Raw genomic sequence first — 19,898 nt, 5'->3', positions numbered from 1 at the left:
TCTCTCTCTCCCTCTCTCCCTCTCTCTCTCCCTCTCTCTGTCTCTCTCTCTCTCTCTCCCTCCCTTTCTTTCTCTTTCTCTCTCTCTCTCTCGCTACAGAGACCTGAAACTTGACAATGTGATGCTGGACTCCGAGGGCCACATCAAAATTGCTGATTTTGGCATGTGTAAAGAGAATATCTGGGATGGAATTACCACCAAGACTTTCTGTGGAACGCCTGACTACATTGCTCCTGAGGTGAGCCAAAGGCATCCTGTCTCTGTCTTGAACTTGTGTTTCTACTTCTCAGCAAAGGCTCCAACTTATGAGAGGTCATCCCAAATCCCAAATCTGTGTTAAATGGAGGTTAGTTTTGGTAAAAAGTTCAAGATTTCACACTTGCAACCAAAAATCTAGGACTCTGCCCACGGAGTAAGAACTGGCTTAAGTGTCTGTGTCAGAAGTTTGGGTAAAGCGAGAGGCAAGGAAGTGGGCGAGGGAAGAGAGCAAACAGTTTTGACAACCAATTGCTGGGCAGAGAAGCTGATAGAAGCTGATGAGAAGTCAGTTCAGGCCTTTGAAGAGCCTCTTGGGGAAGCCAATAGGATGCCAAGGGAGTTTCCGTGGTGTGGCATGGATGTGCCCCAGACTGAGTTGTTGCTGCTACTTATTTACTCAGCAATAGTGGAGATGGATATGCAGTCCCTAAATCCTTGGACTTTCAGTCGCTCTACTTGCTGCATGCATGGACATCCCCCCCCACACACACACACATTGCATGCATGGTCCATGCCATGATTAATTGGGATTAATTTTTTAGCCAGGGTGAAGATGCTTAAGTGAGTAAATATTGGTTGGGACCTTAATTAAAAATCCATTGTCGCTGGTGCTTGTCCTCCAAGGAAGAGAAATGGATTATAAAAAAAAAACAGTTTGATGATCTTTATGAAAGCTGTATGAACATCTGAGTCAAGGAAAATAGCTCTGCTCTTTCTCTGAGTGATGCTAAGCCATTTTGCCTGTCCTTCCTTCCCAGGGAGATATTTAATTACTATCCCTAATGTGTATTATTTTCCCTTGTTCTGCCAAGATTAATACGGGAGCCCTGCCAGGGTGATTAATGCTCTTTTGGAATAGAACAACCAGCCGTGTGCTTTGCTGGGCAACACGGCTACATCTCCAAAATGCTCATTTTCTTACATTTTGCATTTAATTAATTGTTTTCTTTAAAATGTACGAAAGAGGAAGACCTGAAGACCTGCACACCATAATTTTAGCAAAATAAAGGTAGGACATGGATACATCACTTGGAGAAGACAGAGAATAAATAAATTCCACCTTGTTTCAGGTGCAACAGCAGGCAGAGACACCTGTGTGGTTGTCTAATTTCCAAGTTCTTTTCTGGCAAATCTCAGGTTTAATGAAGTGGCCACGGAGCCTTCCCCCACTTCAAGCCTCCGGCTGCATCAGGACTACAATCCCACCTAAGCGGCACCCAGGTTGGGCCAGATGCTGCAACACAATACTGCCAATCACACCAGTGCAGACAGGCACTTAAAAACTCCCAGAATTGGGAACGGTTTGCAATCCTTTTGTTCTTCCTCCTGCAAATAATGCTGGCAGTTGGGGAATGCCTGGGATTTCATGGGAGGGAGAAACTTTTCTATTTTCTCCAAAAGGTGATTATTTTTTTCTTCAGGCACACACTTTCATATTGCTGCATTGGGAAATAAAGATGGAAAGATGAGCACTTGCACGCCTGGTGAAGAGCGGCCTTTGAGATGAAAGGATTTGCTTGAATTTCCCAGGCAGAAGCTCTCCTGCATTTGAGGTGCTGCCTTTAGGGGAGCATTTCTCAGTATTCAAAAGTTTTATTAGTTTATAATATACGATGCAATGGAAATACGAAAGTAAACAGCGGAAAAGCTGGAGAAGGGAAAAGGGAGTAGAGAAGTGAGGTAAGGGAGGGGGAAAAAAAGAAAAAATGCCTTCTTTTTTCTTTTTTCCTCCCTTACCTCACTTCTCTACTCCCTTTTCCCTTCTCCAGCTTTTCTGCTGTTTACTTTTGTATTTCCATTGCATCGTATATTATAAACTAATAAAACTTTTGAATACTTAAAAAAAAAAAAAAAAAGGGTGGCTTTTCTCCAGAGAGCCAAAATGAGGGCTGGAAAGCCGGCCTCGAACCCTCTGATCCAGGCTGCTTTTCACCCGGTTTCTTACGTGGGCATCTGTGCACATGTGGGGCTTTTAAGGCACTGTCAGCCCTGCCAGGTAGGCCAGTCAAGAACCAGCACTGCCGGGATCCAAGGAATGCCATTTTATTGTTAGGCTATTGTAACAAAATCTTGAAAGCCCATCGGCCCATCTAAGACCAAACAAAATCCAGAGGGGGGGGGGTGATTTTGAGTTTCTTCCTCAAGCTTTCCAGTTTCTTGAGACTGAGGAATTTGCATCTTCATGGCTTGTTCATTCCTTCCACATCCCCATGGTCAGGTGGCCTTTGCGTGCACCTTTCTGCTGGGCAAGTGCAGTGCTCTTGCCTCAACTGGACCACAAGACCAGGGATCCTTGGCCTCCCCACTCTTCTTCCTGACTGGACATTCACACGTGTCAGAGGGAGCCCCAAAGAGAAGCCAGCTGGATTATTCAAAAAGCTGCAGAAAACTCTCCCAATGAAAGCAGAGCAGTGGTAGCATGTTGCATGAATGCAGCCAGCTCAGCTGGTTCAAAGTGTTGGGTGAGGCCTGAGGGCGAATCAGAGAAAGCTCCCCTGCTTTTGTACACTTATCTTCCCTCTGATCTGCTTCCGGTGCCTCCTCTTTCTGGAGAAAAGCACCCCAGGGTCAACAGTTGGGTTATGAGTGGGAAAAGGTAAAAGGAACAGGGGAAAGAGGGCTGATGGACTTAGGTGGCACCCTTTATTTTAAAATACTTGCCTGGATTTAGCTGCTTTGCATACATCATTTGACTGCCTTCTTGACATAATTCTGCTCTTTAGAGTGTTTTATAAGACAATTAATGCAAAATGGTTTAGAAAAACTGCAAAGCAGATAAGGAGGGCTATGAGGAAGGCTTAAAATAGTGGCCCAGAGTTGGTGACTTGCCTTGGCCTTCCCCTCAAAGACCCAAGAATTGCCAAGCAAGGACCAGCTTGCTTCAGGCTGCCTGTGAATCACTTCTTCCCACTTCAGAGCACTGGAGATGTTAGGAAGACTTCTGAAGCTCCTCTCCTGGCAATAAACATGATCGAGTCTGTGTATATTTCACTTCAATTACCATGTGATTTGCATTCATGTTTGAATACATGAATCTTTTCAGAATAGAAATCTGTAATTAAGATGAATAAACTATGTAATGGTTTGAGTTAAGTAGCAGGCTGCAACCCCCCCCCCCCAAGCCATGAGATCTGGCTTCATAAAACGATTGACGCCAGAGTGCCAGACAATGGGCTCCTCCTGTTAAATGACAGTCAATATGCCACTGAGGAAGAGCTGAGGATCTTTTGTAGCACCAGCGGTGGTGGTTATGATGTGGCCAGATTAAAGCCTTCGGGAGGTCCAGTTGCTTAGTTCTAGGTTGCTTCTCCCCTTGATTAGTTTCCATCCATTGTTTCTTGTCTTGCCTTCTGATGCTTTGGAAAAATAGGTTGACCCCCCTCTTCTTTGTGGTAGTCCCTCAAATAGTGGAATACTGCTATCATGTTGCTCCTAGTCCTTCTTGTCACTAGACTAGACATAGCCAATTCCTACAACCTTTCTTCAATGGCTGTCCAATTTCTTCTTAAATAAGAAGAAATACAAACAAAAAGCTTCCAATTTCCCTTGCAGCAAATATAAGTACAATTACAAAATTAACTTCTTGCTCTATGTTTACAAAAGAAAGCTCACTCCTAGACATAGAATCTGAGGGCTGGAAGGGACCTTGGAGGTCTTCTAATCCAACCCCTGCCCAAGGCAAGAGCCCTTATACCATCCTGGATAAATGGTTCCACAACCTTTTCTTAAAAACTTCCAGCAACGGAGCACCCATAACTCAACAAACTGTTCCATTGATTAATCACTCTTGTTGTCAGGAAATTCTTCCTTATTTCCAGGTTGAGTCTCTCTCTGATGAGCTTCCACCCACTGCTTCTTGTCCTGCCTTCAAATGCTTTGGAGAACAAATTGGCCCCCTCGTCTCTGTGACAGCCCCTCAAGTACTGGAAAATGCTATCACGCCACCCTAATTCTTCTCTCCGATGGGCCGCTAGACATACCTAGTTCCCTCAACCATTCATCCAATGGTTTAGCCTCCAGACCTCTGATCATCTTTGTTGCTCTTCTCTGCACTCTTTCTAAGGTCTTTTCTATTATCCTTTTTAAAATTACCACAATCATAAAGTCCTTTCTTTCTTTTTCATGCAAAAAGCCCATAAGGAATTTCAGTCAACAATAAACATAGACGTTTTTTCTCATCAAAGAAGTCAATTTAGCCATCTCAGCACTTTTATCATCTTCAATAACTATTCCTCCATTGTTGGTAGTTTCAGACGTTTCCACTTTTAGAATATAAATAGTTTGCTGCGGTTTATATATATGAAAACAAAGTTCAATTTCTTTCTTTTTCTTTTTTTTTGAAAGACCACACTTGGAATACTGCCTCCCGTTTTGGTCACCAAGGTACAAAAAAGATGTTGAGACTTTAGGAAGAGTGCAGAGAAGAGCAACAGTGATTAGAAGGCTGGAAGCTAAGTATAAGATGAATGGTTGCAGAAACTGGGTATGTCTAGTCTAATGAAGAGAAGGACTAGGGGTGACATGATAGCAGTCTTCCAATATTTGAGCAACTGTCACAGGGAAGAGGGGGTCAACCTATTCTCCAAAGCACGACAAGCAAGACAAGAAATAACAGATGGAAACTTATCAAGGAGAGAAGCAACCTAGATATAAGGAGAAATTTCCTGTCATTGAGAACCATTAATCAATGGAATGGCTTGTATTGAAAAGTTGTGGGTGCTCCCATCACTGAAGGCTTTCAAGAAGAGACTGGACAGGAACTTGTCCAGAATGGCACAGGGTCTCCTGCTTGAGTAGACGATTGGACTAGAAGACCTGCAAGGTCCCTTCCCGCTCTGTTATTCTGTTATATTCAGAAGTGATGATGCTCTGTATCTATAAAGAACAGAATTGTTCAGGCAATAGATTTCTGTCACTATGAAATATGAAGTTGGGCTTTGAAGCAAGACAGAAAGAGTCTCGATGCTTTTAACATGTTGATATTGAAGAAGAGAATTCCAGTTTCTCAGGACTGAATAATCTTTTCTACTCTCCTCAAGGCCAGGTATACATTCCAAAATCTACTAGCCCTAAGGAGGAACAATAATCATTTTGTTCCCGTTGAAGCCCTCCCTGGATCCAGTGATTTTTTTCCAATTACTACCCAGTCACAATTACTTTGGGGAGGGGGCAAGATGGTTGAGAATAGGGTATCCTTGCAGCTGTAGACACTTTGGGAAGACATCAGTTATTTTGACTCTGGATTCAGGCAGGGTCTGGGGACAAAATCTGCCATGGTTGCCCTAATAGATGAGCTTCTGCAGAAGAGCGATGGAATGTTTCTCTATTAATTCTGCTTGATGTTTTTTGATGGCTTTTAACCCCCACAGCCATGGTGTCATGCTGGATAATCTTTAAGAATTTTGGATTGGGGGTAGTAATGCTGTGAATGCCACAGAACGCTCTTCAGCCTGCAGTGTTGTTTAACGTCTGCCGAGAGAGCTTTTGTGACTATCATAGATTGAAAAGATGGCAATTGTACTCCTCTATATTATCTGAACCAAGAGAAGCTATTGGGGCGTGTTCTGAACTAGCATCAGGATAAGAAAACCGAAACTTGATCATGACAAGATGTCTGGGAGGTTCCTGGGTACAGAAATTACGAAGTTTGCCTATACTCGGTGGACTGTACTTCCCTAGAAAGAATAGAGAGTAGATTGGTGGTGATCCCAAAGTCATTGGACAACCAGGTGACCTTCAGCCAGGAACATTTCAGGATCCGAATAGAGCTTTAAGGAACCTTGGAGGTCTTCTAGTCCAACCCCCTGCTCAAATAGGAGTCCTATAATATTTCAGACAAGTGGCTGTCCAGTCTCTTCTTAAAAAGCTCCACCAATGGAGCATTCACAATTTCTGGTAGCAACCTGTTCCACTGGTTAATTGCTCTCACTGTTAGGAAGTTTCTCCTTAGTTCTAGATTGGTTCTCTCCTTGATTAGTTTCCATCTGTTGCTTCTTTTCCTGCTTTCAGGTGCTTTGGAGAACAGGTTGACCCCCCCCCTTCTTTGTTACAGCCTCTCGAATACTGGAAGACTGCTATCATATCACCCCTAGTCCTTCTTTTCTCTAGACTATCCACACCTAAATCCTGCAACTGTTCTTCATATGTTTTAGTCTCCGGGCCCTTAATTGTCTTAGTTTCTCTTCTTTGCACTTTTTCCAAAGTCTCAACACTTTTTTTATAATGTGGTGACCCAAAGTGGATGCAATATTCCAGGTGTGATCTTACTAAGGCTTTATAAAGAGGTGCTAATACTAATTTACTGGTATTAATTTATTTCTTACTAATTTAAGTACTAATTTATTTCTTACCAGCTTCATCTTCTATAAGTCACTTTTTTCGGGGTTGTTCTAATTTCAAACGGTCACTAAATGAACTATTGTGAGTCGAGGACTACCTGTATTGGTATATTGGAACGTTACAGGCACATTTAACCTCACACTTAAATCGGCGTACAGGGGTGTGAAATTCAAACATTAAAGAAAAGTCTTCATGGACCACAGAGAGAGACCAGCAGCTCCTACGATTTGTACTTGTGGATGCTCTGTTTTGGCCCAGTTAAGTTTCAGTAAAGCCTCGTAGAGTTGTAGGATGGGGTGCCTTCTCCATTGTAGCCCATCCTTTTTCAAGGACCCCTTTCCTCCTGGGTGGGAACACTTGGCCTCCTCTTATGTGGGCAGTGGAGGGTGGCCTAATGCCGTTTTCATCCTTTTAAATGATATGGCACTGTAAGGCATGCTGGCTGGGGAATTCTGGGAATTGAAGTCCACACGTCTTAAAGTGCCCACGGTTGAGAAATACTGCTCTAAGGAAGTTAGTTATAGATTTGGTTAAATTTATATAGTTATCTCCTGTTGTTCTTGTGGAATTCTTTTATTTGTGGATGTGTCATTCTATTTCCATGGAAACTCCCTTCTGTGGGTATTTGCTGTGAAAGTCAGATAATAAATATTCTACAAATATGTAGCATAAGGACTGCAAACAGTGAGATAAGGGAGCAGGTGCTGGTGGGTCATGCTCAGTGGAAAGACAATTTGCCATTTCAGAAACCTGTTTTTCCTTCTTTGTGGAGGATCGGTTCCCATGGCGTAAGACTCCTAAGCAACCAACCTTCCTTTGCCTTTCTTGTGACTGGGAACTGCAGCTCATGGAAAAATGTCGGCCTTTTAATCAAATGTGTTAGAAAAAGTGCTGCCAGGCTCCAACCATAGGTGGACACGGTTCCCCTCCTACCACATTTCCCATCAAAACACTGTTACCACATGGTTGTGGGACCAAGAGTGCTATGGACTTAGTCCTGTAATGCAGTGGTCCCCAACCTTTTTTGGCTACGTGGACCGGCTGCGGCATGCAGTGATGCATGGTGGGGGGACAGGTTCACACTCTCAACTTAATCCCGTGCATGCACAAATGAAACCTTGGGTGCTTGCCCACCACTTGTGTGGCCCTGTTCCCAACGGGCCGTGGACCATTACTGCTATAATGGTGATGTGGTTTCTGTTGTCTTTCAGATAATTGCTTATCAACCCTATGGGAAATCAGTGGACTGGTGGGCCTTTGGCGTCTTGCTCTATGAGATGTTGGCGGGGCAGGTAATCCAGCCTTGTGCTATGGGGTGGGGTGCCTTTGGGGTGGGGCATCCCCAGATTTCCCTAGAGAAAAGAGTGGGTGCCTCTGAAGCCCCTTCCTCTTCTGCTCGCAGGCACCTTTTGAAGGAGAAGATGAAGACGAGCTCTTCCAGTCAATCATGGAGCACAATGTGGCCTACCCCAAATCCATGAGCAAAGAAGCGGTGGCCATCTGCAAGGGGGTGAGTGACGCCTTCGGCTCCCCTGGGGGAGGGAAGGGAGCACATTTCTCCCCACGTTCACAGTATGAAAGGGGCCAAGTTGTGGCTAGGCAGCAGCAGCTGCGATGGGGGAACATGACACGGGAGGGCCCTGGCACTGGATCTCCCACTGAGCCCTTCGCTGAGTGGCACAAGTTGGGCCTCCTGGCTCCCTTGCCTCGCTCCCAGACCAGAAGAGTCCGGCTGCTGCAACAGCCATCGGAGCTGCTTCGTAGGCCAAGCGTTCGGACACTGGGCCTGCCGATTATCTCTCCTCTTCTTCTGCATCCTGTTGCAAACGAAACCGTCACATGTCAGAGCTGATCGGGCTCTGAAGTACTTTATGAAGCTCCAGTTGAATTTATGGTGGGATAGGAGCTCCGTGGCATTTCCTTGGTTGAGCCTGAGCAGTGCAGAAAACAGCTCAAGGCTCTTACCGTGGAAATCTCAGTGCTGAATGAAACACATTCCTCTCCTCCCTTTGGATGGAAAAGGGAAGATCAGTTAGGATTTTCCAGAAAATGTCTCACTAGTGGCGACCAGAATGATAAGGAGACCGGCAGGATGGAGGCTGGAAGGGAACAGCTGAAGCTGAGGCCAAACTTATTTTCTCTCTTGTCACAAAAGTAGTGAGGGGTCTCGCTAGGTTTGCAGCTTCAAAGTCCTTCCACCCGTTGAGTAATTGACAATGTAAAAGCTAAGTAATCCTGAAATAACCTTGGTAATTGAAGTCCAACACACTGTGACTGACTTGGGTTTTCTTTGAAATCCACGCTTCTCCCTTCCACCTTTCACAGGCACAGGCGACCTTCTGTTGCTGGAAGATCAGAGGAAGTCCTGCAATCCAGCTTCCTCACCATTAGGCATCCCTCCCAGCGCTCCCCCCCCCAATCCCCACAGGTCAATCTGTGCAGCCCCAGAAACTTTGGGGAGGGGGCATTTGAAAAAGCAAACGTGTCCCTTGAGTGGTGCGAAGCCCTTGAGCCTTGTTGAGGTTTGCAGAAGAGGCGCGGGTCACTTGTGGCCCTTTCGAAGTGCCGCGGCATCCGGGCTGGCGGGGTTGGGGGCTGGCTGGCCTGGTGAGAAAAAGCTGTTCCACGGGGACTGGATTCGGGGAGAGCTGTGAGGCCCCTGGTGGGTTGTTGGGCACTTGATCTACTCAGAAAGTGGCATTCTTGGGCCTCCTTTTTCTCCCTCTCAGGTGCTTCAGGAGAAGATTTGTGTAGCTCAGGGTTGAAATGAGGGTCCTTGGCGCTCTCTGAGCTGGGTTGCTTTCTTGCAGACGTTTCCTTACCCAAACTAGGTAACGTCATCAGTGCTAGTGCTAGTCATTGCTCTTTCCATCATCCATCCATCCATCCATCCATCCATCCATCCATCCATTCTCAATCCAATTACTCTAACCCAGGGAAACCCAGACTGGTTGGCCTCTTCCTCACTCCCACCACTCCTCAGTATTCCCGTCTCGGCCCTGGGGAAATCCATTTACCACGCAGAGCCCGCCCCTCCCTGGGCCCGCCTGGCTGCAGCGACTGGGGCTCCGTGCAGAGGGGCCTTGAGGATGGCCTTGTCTGAGGGCTGGTGGTCCCCCACAAGGCCTTGGGTCCTGCTCTGCTCAGACAAAGCCTGCAGAGGGTTCTGCCCTGCAGCTGTCCTCCTCTTTCCCGGACCTCGGGGAGAGAGAGCCCTGCCCAGTTCACCGTCCGGCAGAAGCCTGGATGGGCTTTCTTTGAATTCTGTGCCTCGAGGTTTCCCGTGGGAATTTTGTTGCCAAATCACCTCAGATCCCGGGGGACGTTCCCAGACTGTGCAGAACTGGCAGCAATTTATGGATAGTCGAAGATGTGTGTTTTGATTTTCATGGTGGGAAGCAAATATTCAGGCCAAAGCTACTTTCAGGAGCCATGGAAGCCTACAGTAGAAAGAGATCTCAGAGGTCATCTAGCCCAACCCCTTTCTCAGGGAAGAATCTGCCAATGTATTTCAGACAGAAGGCGATCTGGCTCTGTTTGAAGACTTCTGGCAAGGGGATTCATAGCACCAAATGAGGCCATCTGGCCCACCGTTTGATGAGCCTTGCTCTTCTCCGAAGAGTCCCTCCTAATGGCTAATCGGTATCTAGTTCCGCTGACTCTGGTCCTGCCTTCCTCCATGGAACAACCCTTTAGACCAGGGGTCCTCAACCCCCGGAGCTGTGGCCCACTACTGGGTCGTGGCCCATTCGGAACCAGGCTGCGCAAGTGGTGGGTGAGCGCACACACGCAGCTCCACTTGCCCTTGAGGAGGGCAGGTGCGCTTGTGCGTGAAGCTTCATTTGTGCAAGCAACGGACATGCATGCCCACCACTTATGCCAATGGAGCTGTGCGCACTTGTGTGTACCTGCAACTCACACAACACCATCCTCTTCCCCCCCCGCCGGTCCGCCAAGCTGGAAAGGTTGGAGACCGCTGCTTTAGACCTTTAGATGGGCATCCTCTCTTCACCATTTTCTCTCTGTGGGGCAGGCTGTAGGTCTCCACATCCTTTAACTATCTCACCCAGCCCTCTTCTGAACCCACCCCAGTTGGCTCTGGGGTTTTCAGACTCTGCCTTGGAACCTGGCCAAGGCAGAGCGGAGGGGAGCAACTGCTGTTCTCCAGCCCCCCCCAGCCCAGCACTTGCTGCTCAGGGTGCATCCCTCAGACAGAAGGGGCTGGGCTTCCAAAAGGGAGAAAACACCCCCCCCATCTCAGGCCCTCCTTCTACTTGGAGGCCGCCTTTTCCCCTGGCACCAGCAGGGCCCACACAGACCCTGGGGTCAGCGGGTCCTGGGAGGGGGGGAACCAAGGCAGGGCCAGCTTCTCTGCCAGGCTGCGGCTGAAGCCATTCCAGGAAGCTGCGCCTGGCTCTCCTGGGGGAGTGATTTAGAGATAACCATGATGAACTTCCTATCAGTTTTATTTCCTTTCCCTGCAAATTGGCAAGAGATAAGACTGATTAAAACATCTGCTGGATTTTCAGTAATGGCTTTTCACACTTCTGGCAAATGCCAAGGCTGAATGGAAAGCAACAGAAGCAGGCAAGGGGGGGGGAGCAGGCTGTGGACACCCTCCCTTTCCTGTCGCACTGCTGCCTTTATTTTGGGCTTGAGGAAGATATGACACACACTTACATAATGCTATATTTGCGTACGCACCGAAATCATGCAGTGTGAACTTGAGTATACCCCACACACACTCCAGAAAACCTGGTGATGCCACACCATCTCCTTGCGCATGGCAGCCCTGGCTACAAGTGCAGCAGGTGATCTCCCATGATCAAAAGGGGAGGGGTCCTTCCTATAACACACCTTCTTGATACCAGGTGTTGCATGTCTCTCCCACCCCCAGACCTGGGGAGACACACACCCCTCCCAGCCCCAGGCCAAAAAGGAGGCTGGCTTCCGGGGAAAGCACCAAGCCTTATTTTTCAGCTGCTGCTTGGAGAGAGATTAGTTTGGCCCAAAAGCATTCGAGCTGGTTTGCCCAATGCTCTCAACTTTGGCTGCAAGGGAACATCCTCTTGGACGGGAGCAATTCCCCAGCAGAAGGAGGTGACTTCCAGCTGCTGAACGTGGAGCCAGAGCAGGAGAGAAAAAGGGAACTTGGGTGCACATCCTGAGGCTCTGCTGGTTCTAGACCCCTCCAGAGGGAGGGCTTCGAAAAGCTGGAATGCACGGCTGCTGCTCAGTTGCTTCTGAGCAAAGGAAACCCCCAGCCCCGACCAGCCACTGCAGTTTCTGCGGTCTTGTGTGGCCGCCTGAGCTAGCAGGACTAAGGGAATGTCCTCAGGTGCTGGCAGATGCCAAGAAGACAGGCACCGGAGAACCGAGATGGCGCCAACCCTCATCTGGCACTTCAGGTCCCAGTGCTGTGGTTCTTGACACCTCTTGCACTGCAGATTGAGCAGGACACAATATTAGATGAGCCTCGAGGTCTCTCCTAACTCTAAAGCCCCCTAAGTCTTTATCCCCAGAAACTGGGGTGCTCAGGACTTGGAGTTCTCGCTGAAATCACCTTGCAATGAAAGAAGCAGTCCTGTCACTCAAACTATGAGTTCCTTTTCCACAGATGTGACTATGTTAGCTTGAGTAGCAAGCTTTGTGGAAGTGGTTCCAACCTTCCTCTTTTGGTAGAGCATGGAGTTGACTGTGAAAGAGGTCCACATCATGGAGAGAGTGATGCTTTGTAGAACAACAGCTTTTACGAGGCTTTCTGGAGTTTTTTTTTCAGCTGCCCCGGAGCCCCCGGCACGTCACACATAAACAGGAGCGCTTGCTCTCACCTCTGCTTGGGGATTTTCAAAGGTGCTTGGAACAACCCTGTTTCCAGAAGCTTTGCCTCCCCCCCCCCCCATGTTAGAGGCAAGGAAGTGCTCACGTCCTCAGTGCAATGGCCAATTTGCTGGTCCCTGGCAAAGAAAACAGGTGCCTCTTCTGGCAGGCTCTGCTGCGGCTAGTTGAGTTGCAGTGCATGTGGCTGGCATGTTCCCAAATGGCTTGTGGATTGTTTCTTCACGGGCAGACTCTCAACTGGCTGGAAATAGCTTGGCTTAACTGTGGCAAGACCAGCCGAAGCCGTCTGGGATGTGCTGCGCCTGGCAAGCCAGGGTTTCCATGTGAGATTTTTTTTTTTTTTGCTGAAAAGAAACACACAACTTCCTTCTGGTCCTCTCGGAGCAGCTGAGAAGGTCATCAAAGCAGGGTGGCTGGGCAAAAGTCTTGCCTCCTGAAACCATGTCCCTCCCTCCTGGATGGGGGGAGGAGAAAGAGGAGGAGGAGGAGGAGGAGGCAGCCCTGCACTTGGCAACAAAGAGCAGAAATGGAACCACTTGCCTTTCCGCCTCCATCACATATGGCACAAGTTTAATTCCACCGAAGCTCACTTCTGCCAATGAGCTTCCTCTGCAGGGTATATAAAGAGACACCGAGAGTGGGAGCCTGGTTGGTGCGGTATGAAATGGCTAATTCTGTGACAAGGGACACAGCCACAGAGTGCCGGGGGTGGGGAGTAGCAGAGAACCCTCTTCAGGCCATTTCTTCATCCTCCCCAGCGTGAAGAAGCCAGCCCTTCTGGCCCAGCCCTCTTCAGATCAGGCTAGAACCCTGCCTTTCCCTCCACAGTCAGATGCTACAGTCCACTCAGCCTCTTCATTCGGCTCCGTGGGAATAATCGAATAAGAAGGACGTGCAAACTTGCCAAGGGCTGTCATTTGCACATCCTAATTTCCTTTGAGCCTCATCCTGCTCCTGCTAGGTGGGACCTGGAGTTGTGCAAAGCTCTACTTACCGGTTGGTGTTATTGCTTCTGCCTTCACAAGGCTTCTCCCGCTCAGCCAAAAGAGGCTTCCCATAAACAGACAATGAAAGGACCGGGGAGTCTTGAATTGGGTGTCAACTGTCATCCCCTTAAAATGCGCAGCAGTCTTCCCCTTCGCTCTGAGGCCATCAGCTTGGACCTCTGACCGCAGCACAGCCTTTGCTAAAGCCTGCCTCTTTGCCGAGAAGCATATTGTAAGTTGCTCGCGGTAGCAAACAGACTCTTTGTTTCCGAGGCCTTCCTCTGCAATGCACTAGCTGTCCTGATGGTGCTCTTTTTCTGGCCAGATTTGAACTCTTAGCCTAGCCCTTCCCTCCTCCTGATGCACGTGGCTCCTTCTGACAGAAAAGAAGGCTGGTCTGCTTTTCTTGGGCCCCTCTTTCCTATTTCCTCCGAGGCTTATCGAGCTTTTAGATCCACCATCTGTCTTCCATCTCAGAAAGGAAGGAAGCCAAATACCATTGCCAGGATATTAACATTTCTGCTGCCGCCAGGTTCGCTGCGTTGTTTCCCCGCTTGCCAAAGAGGGTTTGGCTGGAGAAGGCTGGAGAAGATAAACAGCCATTGTGCATTCTCTGCTTTCGCTTAGAACCGGCTGTTTCATTAAGCCAAAGCCTTCAGGACCAGAGGCTGCCAATTCCTCCGTGTTCTTGGTGTTAATGAAAAAGAGATTCCAAGAGCAGATCGTTATTCTTTGAACGGGGTGGCAGCATTTGCACTTAATTGCTTTGATGCTGTAGACTTGTAGATATTTCCTCCGCAGTGAGGCTCTGCTTCTTATCTCTTGCTTGGGAAGGCAGAACCTCTTCTGAGGATGGGAGCCTGCTCAGACAGGGCTCCTTTGAGGAGGCAGAGGCTCTGCCCCTACCCCACTCCCCATCAAAAATACTAACGCTTAACCTTGGTTCACAGAATTACTGTCTTCACTTGACCGGCTTTGCCTAAACAAACAACCATTTGTGTATCTTGGTCTATACTATATGCTACAATGAGGACTGTATTGTACAGCAAATTGCTTGGACCTGTTCTGGTTTTCTCTAGAGCAGGGCTTTTCAACCAGAGGTACGGGTACCACCTGTGGCACCTGGCAGGTGGTACGCGACCATCCTAGAATCAGCTGGAAAGCAGCACTGATCCTGACACTTCTGCTGAGCCCAGAAGAAGCGCCGATCAGCTGGAATGTTGCAGCATCTCCAGGGTCTTGTGATTTACATTCAGATGCTTGGCAACTGATTCATATTTATGACGGTCACAGTGTCCCAGGGTCATGTGAAGTGACCCAAAACTGCTGCAACCACCCAGCAGATGAGGGGAATAAAAACCAAACACCCCCCACCCCACCCCCGCTGCCAATCCTCAGCAGAAATGCTCACAACAATGAAAACCTCGGACAGGAGGAAGAGCGCAGCCGGGTGGGCAGGCAGGTGTCTTGCTTGGCTGTGGCTTGGGGGGCACTTTTTTCAGTGCCATTGTAACTTCGAACAGTCACTAAGCGAACTGTTGTAAGTCGAGGACTACCTGTACTTTATCACTTTTTTCCTTTTTGGGGGGGGGTCATCAAGTTTTTGACACCTTGCTAGGCGACTGGTGGTACTTGGATGTTGCCATATCCTAAAAGTGGTACAATGGGTGAAAAGGTTGAAAAGTCCTGCTCTAGAGCGTTGGGCAAATCCAGAATTTCTGTGTTGATCTTCTCCTTCCAGATAGTGTGATGCAACTGAAACCAACAACCCTGTACACAACTGATCTCCCAATCACTAACAAAATGGAATGAATGAATGAATGAATACTACTAATAATCAGACTAGAGTTGGAAGGGAACTTGGAGGTCTTCTAGTCTAACCCTCTGCTCAAGCAGGAGACCCTATAAAATTTCAGACAAGTGTCTTTCCAGTCTCTTCTTAAAAACCTCCAGTGTTGAAAAGTAAGGTTTTGATAAAAGTAAGGCAAGAAAAACCAACTCTATAGGTACAGACCAGGTGAAACTTGGCTTAATGCCAGTAACTGTGAGAGGGATCTTAGACTCCTAGTGGACAATCATTTAAATATGAGCCAGAAGTGTGCGGCAGCAGCCAAAAAAGGCAGTGTAATCCTAGGTTGCATAAACAGAGAGAGAGATAATCAAGATCATGTGAAGTTCTAGTACCACTTTATAAAGCCTTAGTAAGACCACACTTGGAATACTGCATCCAGTTTTGGTCAACACAATATAAAAAAGATGTCAAGATTTTGGAAAGAGTGCAAAGAAGAACAACAAGAATGATCAGGGGGACTGGAGGCTAAATCGTACAAAGAACGGTTACAAGAATTGGGTTTGTCTAGTCCAGGGGTGTCAAACTGCTGGCCTATGGGCCGGACGCGGAAGCCGCGCCCACCCCATAGCCAGCAATGGCAAAACAGTCCTGATACATTGAGTTTGACATGTCTGGTCTAGTCTAATGAAAAGAAGGACTAGGGGAGACATGATAGCAGTATTCCAATCTTTGAGGGGCCCTTACAAAAACATGGGGGGGGGATCAAACTATTCTCCAAAGCACCAAAAGGGAAGACAAGAAACGATGGAAACTAACCATGTAGAGAAGCAACCTAGCACTAAGGAGAAAATTCCTAACAGTTAGAGCAATTAACCAATGGAATAGCTTGTCTTCAGAAGTTGTGGGTGCTCCATCATGGGAGGCTTTCCGAAAAAGACTGGACAGCCATTTGTTTGAAACAGTATAGAGACTAAAAGACTTCCAAGGTCCCTTTCAACTCTATTATTCTGTGCTCTATGTTCCCTTTGAACAATCCCCCTCTTGGCATGCCACCAGGATTTGTGTAGATCTTCTGAAAATGTGTGTTTCTGTGTGTTCAAAGGATAAGTAGCCAAGGGGTAATGGGCATGGGCCAGCAGCCCTTCCAGTTCTAATCCTAACTTTTTAAATGATGGTTAACTGGCCGATTCACCAGCTGAGGATGATGTCTAAAAACAAATTTCCCCAGTGTTATAAAATAACAGTTTTGGGATTTTACAGTTAAGATTATGAGCAGTTTCCTGAAATTTCAGTCAAGGCTGTTTTCCTTGGGCATCTCATTTAACGTTGCAGCATCTGGCCTAACACTGGGGCTGTTTGCTAGATGTCTGGCAGTTCCTCCCACATGCCTGACGGAGCTCTGCAATCCCAAGATGATGAGGGCGTGGTATAAGATGGTTTTCTGGGTACCAGTCTTAGGGGTTCCCTGATTTACTGAGATGAAGCAGCTGAAGCAACACCTAGAACACCAATGGTTTCAAAATGAAGTGTGAACATGATGGAGCCCTATGACCTCATCCTCTGACTTAAATTTGGTGACAAGACCTGCAAAACACCATCACTTTCCATGTTGTATCAGCAGAATATTGTTCAGCAACCAGCTAAACCATAACCAGCAGGGCCAGAAGAGTTTTTGTCCACTTCAGAGTAGAACGTTCTAGGAGCCCCATCCATTCAAGATTGGATTGTTACAGTGGGCTTTTCTTAGTGTTGCTGTTGAAGACTACATGAAAACCCAAAGAGCCACCTTATCCAGATAACCCCAGTCTTCTGGATCTTCCATTAGTTACAGATAGTCCTCGCTTAATGACCATTCATTCAGTAAGTTGCAGCAGTGCTTGTGATGGAATAGATAATGGGATGTGTCTAAGAAGGTGAAGTGATGTGACAGTAACACAGCAGGTTCTGCAGGGAGAATGGAGCACATTCCAAAGACGGAGTGAGACAACAGGCAGCACACTCTGGAGTTGAGTTGTGGGAAGAGGAAGAGATTTAAGATAGCCACTCCCTGGAATCTACCAGGGTACATCCATTAGTTTAGAGTAGGATAGATGAGTCTGGAAAGATTCTCTCTTTATGGTTTTAGCAAGTAAACAAGTGGACTTTGGCTGGATTGTGTGATGTCGTTCTTGGGTTAGACCTGACAGAATATGAGAATGACCTTGGAAGAGGGTGGTAGAGATATTGCCCAAGGAATGAGCAGATAAAAGGAGAGGAACCTACAACTAAGTAACAGCAGAGAAAGAAACCTTAGAAAAGATCCATTCTAACTATTCAGATGGTAAAAAGTGACGGTGGAAGATTTATCCTTTCAGACTTGCAAGAATTATACATAGCCCTCAATTTAACAACCATAATGGAGCCCAAAATTTCCATCATGCATCATGACAGTCATAAGTCAAGGCACCCATCAGACTGGACCAGATTTGATAACTTTTTTAATGGCAGTCTTTAAGTGAATGGCACGGTCATTAAGCAAATGAATGTATTCCTATAGGCATTTTTTTTTTGCCAGAAACTGGCCTAAAGGATCAGAAACCCACAAAACATGTTGTAACTTGCAGTTATGTGAATGCAGAATTCTGCAAGCCAGTTGCCAAGTGCCTGAAATGTGGCCAGGTGATTGTGTATACATGGGGGGGGGGTAGCACTGGTGTCCCTGGGGCTGACATAGAGGCTCAGGGGCAGCAGCAGCCAGCTGAGACTGCTGAAGGCGCCAGGCTCCTATTTAGCTCTAGTGCCCCTGGTGCCAACATTGCCACCGATGAGTGTCACCTTGAGCCCTGCCCCACGGCCAGCTACCCTGACACCACAGCACAAAGCTGCCATCACCCCTGCGCTCCACAGATCCTGCGCCCCCAGCTGACATTCACCATCTTTTTCCTGCCCCTGCTGACCATAGGGCCTGGCCTGGCCCTGTGTGAGGTAGCTGCTGGTTGCTCCAGGCCTTCTTCCCAAGGCCGTGTGCGCATATTTCCAAACCATGTACTGCTTTCTTACAATGCTTCTGTGGCCTTCACAAAGCTTGCGAGGAGACTGACCCTGGTCCTCTCCAACGCAACACATGGCATTCCAAAGGAGACCTGCTGCTGTGGGATTCAGTTAATGACAGCAATGGGGATTATCTTGATTTCTGTTACTAAGCAATGTGGTCATGAGATGTTGTGTTTTACAGTCACATGGTTTAGTGACAGAAATTCTGATCCCAATTACTGTTGTTATCCAGGCACTGCCTGTATTAGGGGTTTTGGTGTACATTTGAAAATGCTGGTTTTGACTGATTAAACATCTCTTTTGAACTGAATTTCCACTCTTGTGCCGTCTGTCCAAGAGAAGCTGTTTGCGTTCCGTCTGAGAGATGAGAGAAAGAAAAAATGGGAAAGAGAAAGAGAAGAGCCCAGAGTTAAGTCTTCCTGGTGATTGGCCCATCTATGGAGCAGCTGTGCATTGAAGTTGAGCTGCCCACCTTGGAATGCTTTGCGGATTTAAAACACTAACATTTTGCTGGGCCTTTATTGGCTAGAAACTTTGCTCAGTTTTAAGTTATGGCCAGATAGCAGGATTACATTGTGGAAAGTAAGCGATTTAGGGGTTGAGGATGATAGTTATTAACCTGCTGCTCCTCTCATTCTGAAAGATGACAGGTGAACCATGTTCTCTTCCTTTTTTCAAGCTCATGACCAAGCATCCGGCAAAGCGGTTGGGCTGTGGCCCAGAAGGAGAACGGGATATCAGAGAGCATGCCTTTTTCCGATATATTGATTGGGACAAACTCGAGCAGAAAGAAATCCAGCCTCCTTTCAAACCCAAAGCTGTAAGTTGCTTTCTTTTCTTTCTCCGTTCTCTTTTATAGCCCCGGAGCAGTATACCTCTTCCCGGACACTCGTAATAAGATATTTTCTTTCTCAGACGAGGGATGTGTTTTTCAGAATTAAGAACGAATTTGGAGGAATGCAGGGTTTATGCATGACAATTTTATTATGCAATTCCCTTGCTTCCTTGAAAGAAGTACACAGAAGCAAGGAGAGAAGCAACCTAGAACTAAGGAGAAACTTCCTGACAGTTAGAACAATTAACCAGTGGAACAACCTGACCCCAAAAGCGGTGAATGCTCCAACACTGGAAGTTTTTAAAAAGAGACTGGACAGCCATTTGTCCGAAATGGTATAGGGTTTCCTGCCTGAACAGGGGGTTGGACTAGATGACCTCCAAGGTCCCTTCCAACTTTACTATTATTATTATTATTATTATTATTATTATTATTATTATTATTATTATTGTCTTTAGTTGTAATTTTTCTGGGTTATGTTGCTTATAATTAGTTTATGCAATCTTCTTGCACGGGCTATAATCTACTGTTTCTTCTGACTCTTTCCACAATCTGTACTTTGAATCATTCAATGATTTTTCCGTTCTGGCCTTGATTGCATTAGTTTGGATGGTTTGCTCTTGAACAAAGCCCAAAATCAAGCCTTCAGTTTCTTTTTTTAATCTTCTAATGGTAAGCCATTCCCAGGTTTTATGTTTATCTCCTTTCCCCTTAATCTTGTATAGAAATATTTAAACTTATATGCCTCCTGACTCTCAAGAACTCTGGGAGGATAATATTCACCTCACCTGCATTACTAGTTCACAGAGCAAGG

General features: G+C 46.9%; 1 protein-coding gene across 1 annotated transcript in view; it reads left to right on the top strand.

Annotated features, from left to right (window-relative positions):
- Positions 1 to 19,898, top strand: part of PRKCB (protein kinase C beta) — a gene marked incomplete at its 5' end in the record, with an annotated part of 135,671 nt that overhangs the window by 100,208 nt on the left and 15,565 nt on the right. The window contains 4 exons of the mRNA XM_015813256.2: positions 100 to 238; positions 7,809 to 7,889; positions 8,000 to 8,107; positions 18,929 to 19,069. Of these exons, the coding sequence (XP_015668742.2) occupies positions 100 to 238; positions 7,809 to 7,889; positions 8,000 to 8,107; positions 18,929 to 19,069 (469 nt within the window). The remainder of the gene's footprint in view (positions 1 to 99; positions 239 to 7,808; positions 7,890 to 7,999; positions 8,108 to 18,928; positions 19,070 to 19,898) is intronic.

The sequence above is a fragment of the Protobothrops mucrosquamatus genome, unplaced genomic scaffold (assembly GCF_001527695.2).
Source record: "Protobothrops mucrosquamatus isolate PMUCROS unplaced genomic scaffold, P.Mucros_1.0 scaffold148, whole genome shotgun sequence".
Taxonomy (NCBI): domain Eukaryota; kingdom Metazoa; phylum Chordata; class Lepidosauria; order Squamata; family Viperidae; genus Protobothrops; species Protobothrops mucrosquamatus.
The sequence above is the reverse complement of the archived record's forward strand: the minus strand, read 5'-3'. Positions and strand labels throughout refer to the sequence as shown.